Raw genomic sequence first — 14,767 nt, forward strand, 5'->3', positions numbered from 1 at the left:
CAGATCAGTAAAACTCCCTTCTTGTCTCTTTCCAACTCCGCTCAACTCAGCATGTCATACATCAATTCATATCAGTAAACCTCCCTTCCAGTCTCTTTCCAACTCTTCTCAGCTTAGAACATGGCTTGAGGCGGAAGCTATGGAGGGTGGAAGAGAAAGAGTGAGTTCATGAAGACACTCACATGACTAACTGCTACACAAGTGAATTAGGTTCCAAGATGGAAGCTTGGACTCATAAACACAATCTTGTATATAGACTGACAATGACACAGAGACTTTACTGAAGGACAAAAGTACTATGGCATTGCATTAGAAAATAGAGCAAGTACAATGCTTTATAGGAATTAGATGGTAGCACTTGTCCTATTGTGCTTATGGGATTCAAATCGTGAGCCCACACTGCTCCATACAAAGAGGCTAAGTAGGTGTGATTGCTAAAATCTCAATAGAAGACATAGCGAGAGGTGGACTTCCTCATGTCTGCATATTTTGCATAATTAGAGTTAGTGTATTCCACTACTCTTATATCTTGGCCACCATAATGCACACAACTAATGCGCCCTTCAAGTACCTCATGATACCTTTAATGGCATCCCAATGTCATCTGCCAAGTGTAGCCATATAGCGTGCCACAACTCCCACTGCAAATGCTATGTTAGGATGAGTGGCTATCATTGCATATATCAAACTGCCCATTGCATATGCATAAGGGATCTTGGCCATCTAAGCCTTCTGCTCATTAGACTATGGAGAATCACCCTAACTAACCTTCACATGAGAAAGCAAAAGAACATTCAATAGGCTTAAGATCCTGTAGATGAAATCGCTCAAGGACCTTTTGGATGTACTCCTTCTATAATAAGTAGAGGAGCCCCTTAGAGCGATCACGTGGAATGTGCATCCCAAAATTATATGAGGCAAGTCCCATATCCTTCATCTCAAAGTTTTTCTTGAGTTGATCTTTCAAGGCATCCAACTCATCATGAGCATATATTGTCCACATAGAGGATAAAAATCATAAGGTTACCATCATGAGCCTTCTTTGTGTATAAACACGGATCCATATTACTGCGGCGATATCCCTATGAATGCATAAAAATATCAAACTTGTGGTACCATTCCCTAGGTGCTTGCTTAAGGCCACAAAGACTCTTACGCAATCTACACACTAGGTGTTCCTTGCCATGTTCTACAAAGCCCTCAGGCTGCTCCATGTAAATCTCATCATGTAAGCCCCCATGAAGAAAGGCCGTCTTGATATCCATATGATAAAGATCCAAGTCAAGCTAAGCAACCAAAGCCAATATTGAGCGTAGGATAGTCATCTTCACAACAGGAGAAAAGACTTCATCAAAGTCCACACCATGTTCCTGCTTGAAGCCCTTCAAAGCCAATTTGGCATTGTATCCCAGGATGGGGCATCCAAGGATACTTTTCAACTTGTACATCCACTTGCATGGTAGAGCACACTTGCCACTAGGCAAAGGTACTAAATCCCATGTATGATTTTTCTACAATAAGTCATACTCTAACTACATGGCTCTCTCCTAAGAGTGACTATCACCTTTGTGCATGGCCTCATCATAAGTAAGAGACTCACTAGCATCTATCACCATAACATAATCCATAGAGACCTCAAACCACATATACTATCGTCTATCTCTAATAGACGGTCATCTCAAAGCTGGTTGTGGGGCTTGTACATCTTGTGGAGCATCAGGGACCTAGGCCACTAGGGCATTAGCTAAGGTAGCCTATCTAGCTGGCTACACAATAACAGAAGGCTCCTCTTGAAATATCACCTTGCGTACCTCAATGATATGCTCAAGCTGCTTATGCATTTTCTCCTCATGGAAAACAATATTATGGCTATGGATAACCTTCTATCCTACAGATCCCATAGGTGATAGCCCATCTCACCTGCATCCCCATAACCAAGAAAAATGTATTTTCTAGACTTAGGATCTAGCTTATTGTGCTTGTCCTTGGATACATGGTAGAAAACCTCACAATCAAAGACACATAAATGAGCATATGAGAGAGGTTTTCCAAACCATACCTCCTCTGTAACCTATAGTCAAGAACAATACATGGGGATGGATTTATCAAGTGTATGGTAGTAGTAACTGTCTCAACCCAAAAATGATATGGTAAGCTTATATAGCTAAGCATAATGCAAACTTGCTCCTAAATTATCTTATTCATATGCTCAACCATACCATTTTGGAGTGGGGTGTACTGGGTAGTTAACTAACGCTTAATACCCCTCTTGTCACAAAACTACTCAAAGGCTTTAGAGACATACTCACCCCCATTATTCGACCTTTAGCATTTCATCCTATACCCAAACTGGTTCTCCACCAAAGCAAGCACGCTAAAATGTAGCCAAGATTTCTGATTTCTATTTGATAGGATATGCCCATACCTTATGCTGCATACAATCATTGATGAAAGTAATGAAATACTTCATGTCACCTAAGAACTTGGAGGGCATGGGACTGCATGCATCTGAACAAACAAGAGCCAATGGTTCACCCGTGCATGTCATACTAGAGTTTTTATGCATATATTACATGTATGTCTACCATATAAAGAATGATCACAAGACTCAAAACACTTGTATTCAAGGAGTGGAAGATATTACAAATGAGTAAGCATTTTCATTCCTTTCAATAACATGTGCCCAAGGCAACGATGCCAAAGAGATACACGTGGAACTACATCTAGTGCCAAAATATGGCTAATCAACCTAGATATAAGCAAGGGGTAGAGAGTATTGGAATTAGCACCACGTGCAATCACAAGATTCCCATGGATAATCTTCCATGAGGAATCACTAAAGGAAACTATATAACCTATATCATCCAACATGCTAGAAGAGATAAGGCTCTTTGTGAGAACCGATACATTATGTATATCATAAGGAGTAAACATGCAACCTAAACCAAACTGCCGATAGACATTACCAATACCAACTATCTCCAATGCTAGGTCATTACCCAAATGGATAGATTTAGTCATACTATGATAGGAGTGAAACCACTCTCTATGACATGAAAAGAATCCCTTGAATCTATCAACCAATACTGAGTATACCCTGACAAAGTATCAATTAGTTGTGAAGTATTAAGAGAAGAAGCTACAAGTATGAAATCATTATCAGAATTAGTCTATACAACATTAATCACTTCAATCTTAACATTGGACTTGCCAGGGACAATGCTATAACCATCATTTTTATTTTATACTTTACCCTTGCCCTTTTCTTTGCACTTGTCCTCGCCCATTTTATAGTTTAAATTAATCCCTTTAGTCAAGAGTGCACCCTCTACATCCTGCAAGTGTAACCCATCAGTAGGTATGTTGGCACACATAGCAGTACAAAAGGTATCCTATGATTTAAGCAGTGTGACTAAGATGAGCAAGGGAAGAAGACTGCCCTTGAATTCAATCCCCTACGAAGACAAATGACTAATAATGAAATGAAACTCATTTACATGGGCTAACATGAAAGTGCCTTCCTTCATTTGAAGATCCATGAGTTGCTTCAATCAATACATTTGAGAAGCGGGGCTCTGCTTGTCATAGACATTGCGAATCTATTTCCATAATTTCCTTGCAAACTGCCCATGAAAACCAGCATTATAAAACACATGCTTAGAGGGGGATAATATGATGGTGGGCTTACATAGCTCATCTAATTCAATCCAATCCTCTGCATCAATAAGTTCGGGCTTGACACCCTTATGTTTCAAAGGCCTAACTTGCATCTTCTACACTAAAACTTACCAGATCTGGACCTTCTAGTAGCTGTAGTTGGTGCCATCCAACTTGTCAATATTAAAGACAACACTATCACTCAAGCCACTAGCCACAATGAAGGTAAACGAGTGCATAAACTATCAAAGCAGTTTTGCTATAATGACTACAAAAATCCCTAAAACCACCACTAGATCAAGCTAATAACAAGGGGTATTGACCAAGTAATGAACTATCCACAAACTCAATGCAAAGAACTATCAAATGAAGGTGATTGCTCGCATAAATAATGCAATAAACTACAATTACATCATCCTAAAGATGAAGTACATCATTGTGAAATAAATGCGAAAGAGGGGCAATCACTGATATAAGACAATTTGCAATCGCCACGAAATAGCTCTAATGAGTACTGGGTGAATATGCGACTGGACTGGCACTAAGAACTATCAAAGAATCAGTGTGTTAGACTGAGATACAACCCATAGGCATAATCCTCATGCATAGAGTGGGTCTCATGGATAATATAAGAGACCAACAAGAGGCACAATGGACTGAGCAATGTAACGGAAGATCGGTACATAACCAACCAAGATGCATACACCATTGACAACATCGTGATAGAGATAGGTGACAATTCAAAAGTAATATCAAATCAGTCCACTAAGCATCAATTTCTTATATAAAGCATGACAAGAGCATGTACATGTCACCAAGTCCCACGGTCTCACTGTAAGACCCTCATGCTCAATTGCGTAACGAAATGCTCAATGTAATATCCAAATGTTAAGAAGTGGATCCCATTGGAACGAAAGTCGAATGTGGAAGACATCCATACATCCAAGATCCAAGTAGCATATATATGGGGAGCATCCGATCCAAGTATCTTGCAAAGCTCTTACTAGAGCATCAAATAACCATGCATAATACTGAATGACAATCAGTGTCAAGATTCAAAGCTCCAATCTCAACTCAAAAGGAATCTAAAAGCATCACAAAGCATGCAACATGAACCATAAGTATCGGTATATCAATCCAAGTAGTCGATAAGCACCTAGGAGCAATAGGAATTTGCTTTCACTAATAAAATAACATTCAGCCCTGCGTATTACAGCAATTAAAAACCTCTGTAAAACTGAGCAAAAGAGTGCTCAAATTAGTCCGCTAGCATTGCAATGCATTGGCATAACATCCCTGGATGATCCAACATCAATAGACATCCAAGGAAGCATAAGTGACTTCCAAACAATGAATGAACTATTATCTTGAACTATATGACAACAATTTGTCACAAATTGTGAGTCAATTGCTGATCTCGGAAGTTTCAAATGATGTGTAAGATGACAATAGTGATTTTAGGGAGGATTCCAAAGGTTGCCTATAATGCCAGGGGAGAAGTGCCGGGAGCTCGAGGATGGAATACAATGATCAAGATTGAGGGGTAGCAAACATGTGTAATTCATTCTGAATTGTTGGCCACTCTTGCTGCCTTTGCTGGGTGGGGTGGGGCATTGGGAAAGCTCAGTAGGTCTTAGGGAAGCCTTGGGACAAGCCTCAGGTGCTAGGAAGAAGTCGGAGAGAGGAAGAGCTCAATGCATACCTCAGGGTAAAGAATCCATGGCTACCATTGAAATTGTGAGTTGAAACTTTTCTCCACAAGCTATCGGGTTGAGCTCCTCAATGCCGATGCAACGTCTTTCATACTAGTTGAAGGGAGAGTGAGCCTTGAAGGGGAAGCATGGAGAAGAAGCAAGAACTATGGAGAGAGAGAGAGAGAGAGAGAGAGAGAGAGAGAGAGAGAGAGAGAGAGAGAGAGAGAGAGAGAGAGAGAGAGAGAGAGAGAGAGAGAGAGAGAGAGAGAGAGAGAGGATGTGGGAACTCCAATGGTCACAATGTGTGACCGACCTTCCATTTATTCAAATGTCACTAAAAGAATAATGAATGAAGTGATAGTGATGGGTGCCCATCACCTGCAATGTACAGATGTGCGAGTATTGTCAGAGTGTAACTAATACACAAGCGGATAGGCAAAGGTGCCTTTACCCCCAATACCTTGAAGGGGGGGCCCTACTACTAGAAAGGCCATTTGTTGAAGATAAGGTGATGGATTGCATCTTGATTTCTTTACGTTTGAAACAACAATTTGACAGGTCTTTCAAAAAAGTGCACACTAAGGTTTCTATATGGTGAAGCATCCCACTTTTGGTTGGGGGCAAGGTGACAATGATCAAATGTGTCCTCACATCTTTAGTCTCTTTCGTTGGCTTTATACTTCCTTTCAATAGGGCCTCATGGTACAAAATCAAAATTTTATTCAAAAGCTTATTGTGGATGTATGGAGAGGTGAAGAAGATTCCATAAATAAGCAAGGATACACTCACTACAGATAAGAAGGATGGTGGGCTAGGCATTGAGATGTTGCGGGACAAGAAATAGAGGCTTTGTCTTAGTCTCCTCAAATGCATTGATGAGCCTCAACTGTGGGCTCAATTAATGTAATTTTGGATAGGTTCTAGTAGCACTATAGGGGGGTTTGTTGTGGGAGGACCTCAAATGGCAAGACATGCTTTGCAGTGGTCATTCAACTAGAATCCCCAAGTCCTAGATGGCTCAAGCAATTGTCAAGTTGTGTAGTGAGGTAATCAATGAAACCAACTGGCCCAATGCTTAAAATAGGAAGGGTGATCCCGTCATTGCTAACTACCGTTTGGATGTGTCCTTTTGCCTATGAACTGACTGAGGATCAAGCCATGGAGACGACAAGATGCAACAAGTAATGACCAAAGCCTCTACTTCTAACCAAGGCAACTAGCTCAGTAGTTTGCAAAAAGGCAAGGAGACCGAATCTAAAACCAAAGCTACTGAGACTCCCAAAGTCAACATGTAGTAGGAGGGGAGTGCTTCCAAAACGAAAAACAATGACAACACAAAGACTACTATACAAAAAGACAACATGGCTTCCCGAGAACCTTAGGAAAAGTGAAACAATCCAAGCTAGAGAAAAAATATGTCTCAAGAAACATGCCCGAATCGACATTTTATGGACTCTCTCAAGAGTGCAACAAAAAGCTAGAGATCGCATGAGAGCACTCAAGTTTCATTGGCTCAAGTGCCTAGAGGTAGTCACACAAGAGAAAGAAATATGGAAGGATAAAAGCAGAAGCTAGAAGGAAGCACCTAAAGAATGCATCTTGTATTTGGGAAGCACTAGTTAGGCCATGCCTATAGACCCTAGATTGCACTAGTTGATCAATGAAGTAGAACAACATAGAAGCAATAGAAAGATCACCAAGTACAAACTGCAAGAGTACGTTTCAAAGATAATTGGAATGTACTAAAAGATGGGCCGACTACCTTTTTCTTCACTGCATTAAACATGAAGCACAAAAAGGATTTGATTCCAATCCATATCGATGATCACAATATTGCAGAAACTTTTAAAGACTACTCTTCTATAGTTGGCAATGAGCCAAAAGTTGTTGATCACTATGAAATAAAGTTGGTGGATTTCTTCCAAGGATTTTCTACAAAGATCCTTGAAGCTCTCACTATCACTAGAAAGGCCATTTGTTGATAATGAGGTGATGGATTGCCTCTTGAGTTCTTTATGTTTGAAATAACAATTCGACTAGTTTTTTGTAAAAGTGCAAACAAGGGTTTCTATGTGGCGAAGCATCCCACTTTTGTTTGGGGGCAAGGTGACAATGATCAAATGTGCCCTCACACCTTTAGTCTCGTTTGTTGGCATCCCATAGATAAGTAGGGATATACTCACTACAGATAAGAAGGATGGTGGGCTAGGCCTTGAAATGTTGTAGGACAAGGTGTATAGGTTTCGTCTTAGTCTCCTCAAATGCATTGATGAGCCTCAATTGTGGGCTCAATTAATGCAATTTTGGATAGGTTCTACTTACATTATAGGGGGTGTGTGGGAGGACCTCATATGGTAGGACATGCTCTGCAATGGGATGTTCAACTAGAATTCCCAAGTCCTAGATGACTCAAATTGTGGAGTGAGGTAATCAAGGAAAAGAAGTGGCATGATCGTTGGAATAGGAAGGGCAATCTTGTCATTGCTAACCAACATTTGGATGTGTTGTTTCGCCTATGACTTGACCAGCTTCCCCCCCACCCCTATGGTCCCTGTCAAAGTACAACACAGTCTCTCCAAATCCTTGCATTGTAAAGGCCCAAGATGTTGAATATATATTTGGGATAAACAACATCACACTTAGTGTGGGATTGATTGGATAGAGCAACATTTCAAGATCATTGATAAAGAAAGGGATTAGATTTGTAGCCTTGCATATAGAGACTCAAAGGCGATTGACCTACTTCCTTTGAAGAGAGAGATCATCCAACCAAATTTTGGAGACTGATGATGGCAAGAAGTTATGGATATGCAAAAAGTGAAGGGAGATTTTTTTAGCCCCTCTGCCCAGGTTCCATGCAAGTTGGAAGCTCTTGGAGGAAACAATGTCCCACAACTAGACAAAGTACTTGGAAAAGATGAGCATGTGGAGAGGTACTGTGTTGAACAAACTCAACACTTGCCTTTGGGAAGTTGCTAGCAATAGATCGCCCTTAAGAGGTAAATTGGCCAAGTACATATTTGTGTCCCCATATTGTGTGCTATGCAAAAAGAGTGAAGTGACTACTGTCCACTTGTTTGGGAATGCCTGCAAATAGGGCTGATTGGAGATTGGTTAAAAAATGGCTAAAAGGAACGAATTTGAATGATGACATCAATACGAAGGTAGTTGTCTTGATGAGTCGACCATGACACTTGTCAACATGATTTGTGCTGTCACACTCAAATTCATATGGAAAGTCAGGAATGAATGGAACTTGGGGAAAGGCTTTGGCATCACCCATGGATTGGTGCGAGGAGCTAGCCAAGAATTTGAGTGCTGTTGTGAAGAGGCTGAAAATCCAATAGTAGGTTATTCCACTTTTTTGTAAAAAGTTTTTGACTAGTGTTAAGGCAATGCCTTAAAGCATCACTAAGTAATGCTTGTAATATTACTTTTTGATGAATTCAATCTTACTCTACCATATTAAATAAGGCTTTTATTCTTTAGTTATTACCTAGGAACAATAAATATGTTTAAAGTAAAATATCAAAAAGACAAAATGTAGAAAAAATCCTCTCCTCCTCCAGGCTCCTCTCACAAATACAAAATGTGGGAAAATCGTATCTTCTGTTCTTCTTAATCTTACTAGTTTTAAATATTTTCAGCGATAATTTGTAAAATAAAAGAGAGGCATATTGACTTTTAGTTTCAAAGCTCTGGTCCCAGCCGGTCGATGTTAAAAGAGGAGGACCGCACCGATGTCCATTTAATCGTTCAAATGGCATAAAGGTAACGGCAGGTCGGCCAAGCTAACATAATTACCTTTGATTTATTTTAAAATTAAAAAGGCCCAATTTCCAAAGTTAACGAGTGAGGTGGCGGTGCCGGATTTCCAACGAGAACGAAACCAAGACAGCAGGGCGCGAATCCAAAAAACAAAAGGCGCTCTAGCCTCTCTCTCTCTCTCTCTCTCTCTCTCTCTCAGTTTTATCAGTTTCAGATATCACCTCTATACAGACAATCGACAAAGTATATACACACTCTCCTCCGGGTCCTTTCTTTTCTCTCTCTTTCCCATCCCCCAAGCAATCCCCCCCCCCCTCAATGGATCCCCAGTTTCCAGAATTCAACGAATACGAGAAGCTCGTCTGGCGCATGAACCCTCCCAGGTATGCTCTGACCTTTTGACCTTGCTGCTTCGAGCAGTCATCCATGGCTTCTGCTTCGTCAAACCTCACACGATGAATTTTCCCGCCTTTCTTCAGGGTCGTGGTGGACAATCGTTCGTGTGAGTCGGCCACTCTGTTTAAGGTGAGTAGAAATTATGCAGCCATGAATGGGAGGCTTCTGATTTCTTGTTAATGCCTCGTGCTGGAGGACGTGCCCCCTTTTTAAGTAGCGTGGTGATGGCTGCCGCAGGTCGACAGCTCTAACAGGCACGGTATCTTACTCGACGTCGTCCAAATTCTCACAGATCTGGACCTCCGAATCCACAAGGCTTACATTTCTTCTGACGGCGGCTGGTTCATGGACGGTGAGGTCCTTTCTCGTCTCCATTTATTCGTCGTGACTTGTCATCTGTTATCTTCTTTCTTCTTCTTTTTGGTTCAGCCTTTTCGTGTTGCACTGTCAAAGCTATGGCTGAGAAGCATTAAACCGCCTGAGCAATATTACTATCTTACTCGACACAAGACGCGCACTTGTTTTTCCATTCTTGTGTGGTAGTGACCAACAGACCAACATCACGAGCTTGTGCAGTAAGGGAGTATCCATCCCATGCTTAGCCTGCAAGGGAGCCGCTATACCATACTTAGGCCTGCTCCTCGCGCTGCAATCCCTGCAACAGGCAGCAAGAGCTACTTTTTGCTAGCTCGATATTATGTAGTCCAACGATCTAATGCTAGAATCTCTTTGCACAAGCTCATGATGCTAATGGAGTTCAAGAATTAGGGATTTATCATGTTATATGGAAAGATGTCTGTGTCTCCTTCAATCCTTCTCGTCATGCGCAGTCTTTCATGTTACGGACGCCGCGGGGAACAAGGTCACGGATCAGGAGGCCATCGGATTGGTTGAGAAGGTATTGAATTTAAGCAAGCCTTTGCCTCTACATACGAGAGAGGTGCGGGAAGGAAGTGCGGGTTAATGAATGTATTATATATTGTTGAAACGCAGGCCATAAGCACGAGCCACGATTCGTGCCGGAGTAGGCGTGTTGGAGTGCACCAGCTGAGGGCGGAGGCGGAGCACACGGCCATAGAGCTGACCGGGCGGGACAGGCCGGGCCTCATGTCGGAGATCTCAGCGGTTCTCGCAGACATGCGCTGCAACGTGGTGGCTGCGGAGCTCTGGACGCACAACCGCAGGGTCGCCTGTCTCCTCTACGTCACCGACGAGGCCTCCAAAGGCCCCCTCCGCGACGTCCAGAAGCTCGGCCGCATCAAAGACTCCCTCTGCAATGTTCTCAGAGGCAACCAGCTCCTCCATCAGGCCGGCTCCAAATCCGCCCGCACCGACTTCGCAACCGGCGTCACGCACACCGAGCGCCGCCTCCACCAGATGATGTTTGCAGATCGCGACTACGAGAGGGAGGACGAGGATCAACCCGGCGGCAGCGACTGCAGCCTGCGCCCGCAGGAAGAGCAGCGCCGCCTCGACTCCCGGGATGCCAAAATCACAGTGGAGGATTGCGATGAGAAGGGCTATTCTGTTGTTCACATCGAGTGCAGGAACCGCCCCAAGCTCGTGTTTGATACCGTTTGCACCTTGACTGATATGCAGTATGTGGTCTTCCACGCCACTATCGATACCGACAGCCAGAGAGCTTATCAGGTACGTTGCAGCTGCCCATTTAACTGCTTTAATAATACATCTATCTTATGCGGATTGTACTAATAAGGGTGCAATTACTGTGATTGGCCATGGGAAAATCATCTCCTTCCTCAGTTAGCGAAGAAGTTAGAAACCTTCAAACCAGCCTTCCCAGGACTGAGGATTGCTTTCCTTTCTATTCGTACAAGTCACGACCTTTAGGTCCTGTAAACTTCAGTAGTCCGATGCCTTTCAAGACGAATGACATCGAGGCCGGTGAAGATGTAACATTGATTAATGAGGGACATCTTATTTGCAGGAGTACTATATCCGGCACATCGATGGTTGCACTCTCAACTCGGAGGCCGAGAGGAGGAGAGTTATTCAATGCCTCAGAGCGGCTATTGAGCGCAGAGTTTCCGAGGTATCATTGACGTGATAACAGTCTTTGATACAGTGACAATTCAATGGCCGTAGCTCTCGATAATGCTGTACGCTCCATATTTTTGTATTTATAGACGCAGTTCTGATGCAGGGCTTGAGACTTGAGTTGTGCACGAAAGACAGAGTTGGACTACTCTCGGACATCACACGTATATTCAGAGAGCATGGCTTGTCTGTGACACGGGCTGATGTGTCTACCAGAGGCTGCAAGGCCATGAATGTGTTCTATGTCACAGATACAGCAGGCAACCCTGTGGATTTGAAAGTAATCGAGGCTGTTAGAAGGGAGATCGGCCAAACAATTCTCAATGTCTCAACAGAAACCTCACAAGAGCAGCAACAACAAGCCCTTCTCGCTTCCTCTAAGTCCAGATTCTCTCTTGGGAATTTGCTTGGGGTATCTTCCCAGGTTCTCTACAATCTGGGCTGGATCAAATCCTTCTCGTAATGACAGAGCAAAGCAATGTCTCGAGTCACACCCCTGTACATACAACTATAGTCTATACACGAGACAAATATAATTTTTGTGCAAAGCATTGCCAAAGGTAATGTATGGCAATGGCGAACGGGGAGGGCAATTCCCATATATATTCAGCTCATCTTTTGGTTCTCTGTAAGTATCTTGCGCGCGCGCGTTCCCCGAATGCACAGAGTGCGCGGGCGCGCTTACTTACAGTACTTTATCTAAACCCTGGTTTAGATTTCCAGGTTTTGTATAGACAGGTCGGGACATTAATTTTCCCATACACTGGCAAACGCTATAATCTTATCAAAGGCTCAGATGACTAAAGTGTAGGGCCATTAGCCCTTTCGTGTATAACGCCCTTTTCGTGTATAAACAACCGTTTAGTGTGACGGTCGTCCCAAGTCACCTCTTTATAAACAGCTGTCAGCAAATTAGTTATGAAGGTAAGGGCCTGAGAAAAAAGATATATTTTTGGGGAAGATTTCACATTTTGCAATTGAGATTTGAATAGTTAGTTATGAAGGTAAGGGCCTGAGAAAAAAGATATATTTTTGGGGAAGATTTCACATTTTGCAATTGAGATTTGAATATATGAGCATATAAAGAATATCAAGAGGAATTGAATAAATTAAATATTGAAATGTTTTATTTTTAAAATATTTTATATAATATAAAAAATAAAATTTTAAGAGATACACTTGAGAGCTAGCAATGTGACACTTTTTGGCAAAATGAAAGAGTAATTCTTAAGTAATATTCTCATCATAATATATTTTTTATAACATCACGACCTAAAGTGTGCTTTTTGACACTCTTTTTGCAATTGGCTCCTTTACCCTAGCAATACTTCATCATGCCTATAGCATGTTGAATGCACTATTCATTTAAGCTAAACTGCTTGAATATGGGCATGTAAGTATGCCTTGAATGAACTTGGCATACGTCCATAAGTAAGGGAACTCGTGCCCTAGCCCTAACACATGAAGGGTGATTGGAGGCTTGCATTTTGTGCGTGGAACTCTTGAAAGTTTTGTGTTCACTTTTTCTCTATGCCTGCAAGGATACATGAGATTTTGTGGGACATTATCTTGAGAAAGTGCAAGAGGAATCAAAAGGAAAAATGTAAGAATCTTGCTCTTGGAGGAGTTTGAATCTTATACCCAAAGAATGGAAAAGGAGCCTTCGGAGATTGAGATGCAGAACCACAAGACAAGAGGCGATTTGTTGGGGGTGTAGGATGAGGAGAATGTTGGTATTAAGAATGCAATTTAGATTAATGATAAGAACAAGAAAGACAAAGAGGGTACCTTTTGAATAAAATCATTATTGGACTTGCTTAGAATCGATTTGTCTAATAATAAGGATATGTCCCTTGAGAGGTTGACTTAGGATGCTCAAAGTTTTCAACATGTGAAAGAATCAAAATTGATATTCAAGTTATGCCAATAATATGGGTGCCAATCTGTTGATTTGATTATCGAATCATGGCTACCACTTGGGGCTCAGCTTGTTTGCAAGTACATGTATCCAAAGCATATGCTTTTTTCACTTGAATAGCTACATTTAGACTATCTAAATCTATAATGTGGGTGTTAAGCCTTCTACCTTTGTCCCCAAACCCAAAGCCATTGCTTTTTTTGCTTTAAGGCTTTTATTTTTACTCTCTAATTGAATCAATATTTGAATTGGTTTAGTGATGGGAAAGTTGAAAGTGATGGGTAGTGGAAGTGTGGCTCATGATTGCTCTCTTGGTTGACTCTTTTATCATCTCTCTCTCTCTCTCTCTCTCTCTCTCTGCGTAGTAAAGCATAAATGCCTTAGTCTAGGGTAGACTAGGGTTAAGTATAAAAGGTGGAGATGTAACATTTGAAGTAGCTTGTTGTCATTTTATAATATTATATATTTGAGGTCTCAATCTCTCACTATTTAAGAGGGTGAATACTCTTGGCCATTATAGCTTGGGGTGCATACCATGTTGCATTCACTTATCATTTGATTCTCAATCAATATTGGTAATATCATTTCATGCCTAGTTACCTTGGCTATATGGTTTTTTTGTATTTTAGTCTATTTATTGTATTTTCAATTTAATGGCTTCATGTGGAAAGTAGCTTTTTTACATTGGTATTAGAGCACATATTTGATTCAATGGGAAAGTCATTTTTATGGTAGATTTGGTTACAATTTAAGCACATAGTGACTAGAGGGCAAGATTTAGTCACAAGATTTGATTTAGTTTAAATTGTGACTAGTTAAGGTCTTTATAGTAAGCTGTGACTAAATTTGAAGGGCTTGAAGAATATTTAAAGAAATAATGGCATATTCATGGTCATTTTGGTGGTCTTGGTCAATTTTGGGTCATTTTGAAAGATCATGGACTTAATTGAAGCCTAAAATAAGATTCAGAGAGATTAAATCATGGTTACTTTTTGGAGCAAGCTTTTCTTTTCTCTTCAAAGCTTGTTGAAAATTACTATGGAGATTTTTTTAAATTTCTCCTTTGTCATGGCCATATCTTTTCATGAGACCTTTAAAGAATGATTCTTGATGTCTCAAGTAACCTGTGGACTATCTATTTGGCCAAGCATCAACAAGATATTGATCATGTGGAGCAAGAGAATGGTTTGAACAGTTTGTGTCATTTTCCCAGCTCATCTCCTCCTGAAGAATCAACAATCTTCATCATTCAAGCTTCTTTCTCTTTTCATTGATC

The 14,767-nt window shown here is 41.3% G+C and overlaps 1 protein-coding gene across 1 annotated transcript; it reads left to right on the forward strand.

The window, feature by feature from the left end:
• Positions 1-9,284: 9,284 nt before the first annotated feature.
• On the forward strand, positions 9,285-12,560 carry LOC148026244 (ACT domain-containing protein ACR4-like). The gene is made up of 7 exons (XM_087693552.1): positions 9,285-9,502; positions 9,599-9,644; positions 9,753-9,867; positions 10,346-10,413; positions 10,509-11,165; positions 11,464-11,568; positions 11,680-12,560. Exons 1-7 carry the CDS (start codon positions 9,438-9,440, stop codon positions 12,034-12,036), a joined length of 1,413 nt encoding a protein of 470 aa, XP_087549678.1. The 5' UTR covers positions 9,285-9,437; the 3' UTR covers positions 12,037-12,560.
• The last annotated feature ends 2,207 nt before the right edge of the window (positions 12,561-14,767 follow it).

This window comes from Lygodium microphyllum, chromosome 14 (genome assembly GCF_053477565.2).
Source record: "Lygodium microphyllum isolate KBCC chromosome 14, Lygodium_microphyllum_v1.1.10, whole genome shotgun sequence".
NCBI lineage: Eukaryota > Viridiplantae > Streptophyta > Polypodiopsida > Schizaeales > Lygodiaceae > Lygodium > Lygodium microphyllum.

Excerpts from the sequence above, each read along its gene's own strand:
- LOC148026244 (XM_087693552.1), top strand. The coding sequence starts at position 9,438 with ATGGATCCCCAGTTTCCAGAATTCAACGAATACGAGAAGCTCGTCTGG. Across the intron at positions 9,503-9,598 it reads TGGCGCATGAACCCTCCCAG|GGTCGTGGTGGACAATCGTT; the intron begins GTATGCTCTGAC and ends GCCTTTCTTCAG. Across the intron at positions 11,569-11,679 it reads TTGAGCGCAGAGTTTCCGAG|GGCTTGAGACTTGAGTTGTG; the intron begins GTATCATTGACG and ends GTTCTGATGCAG.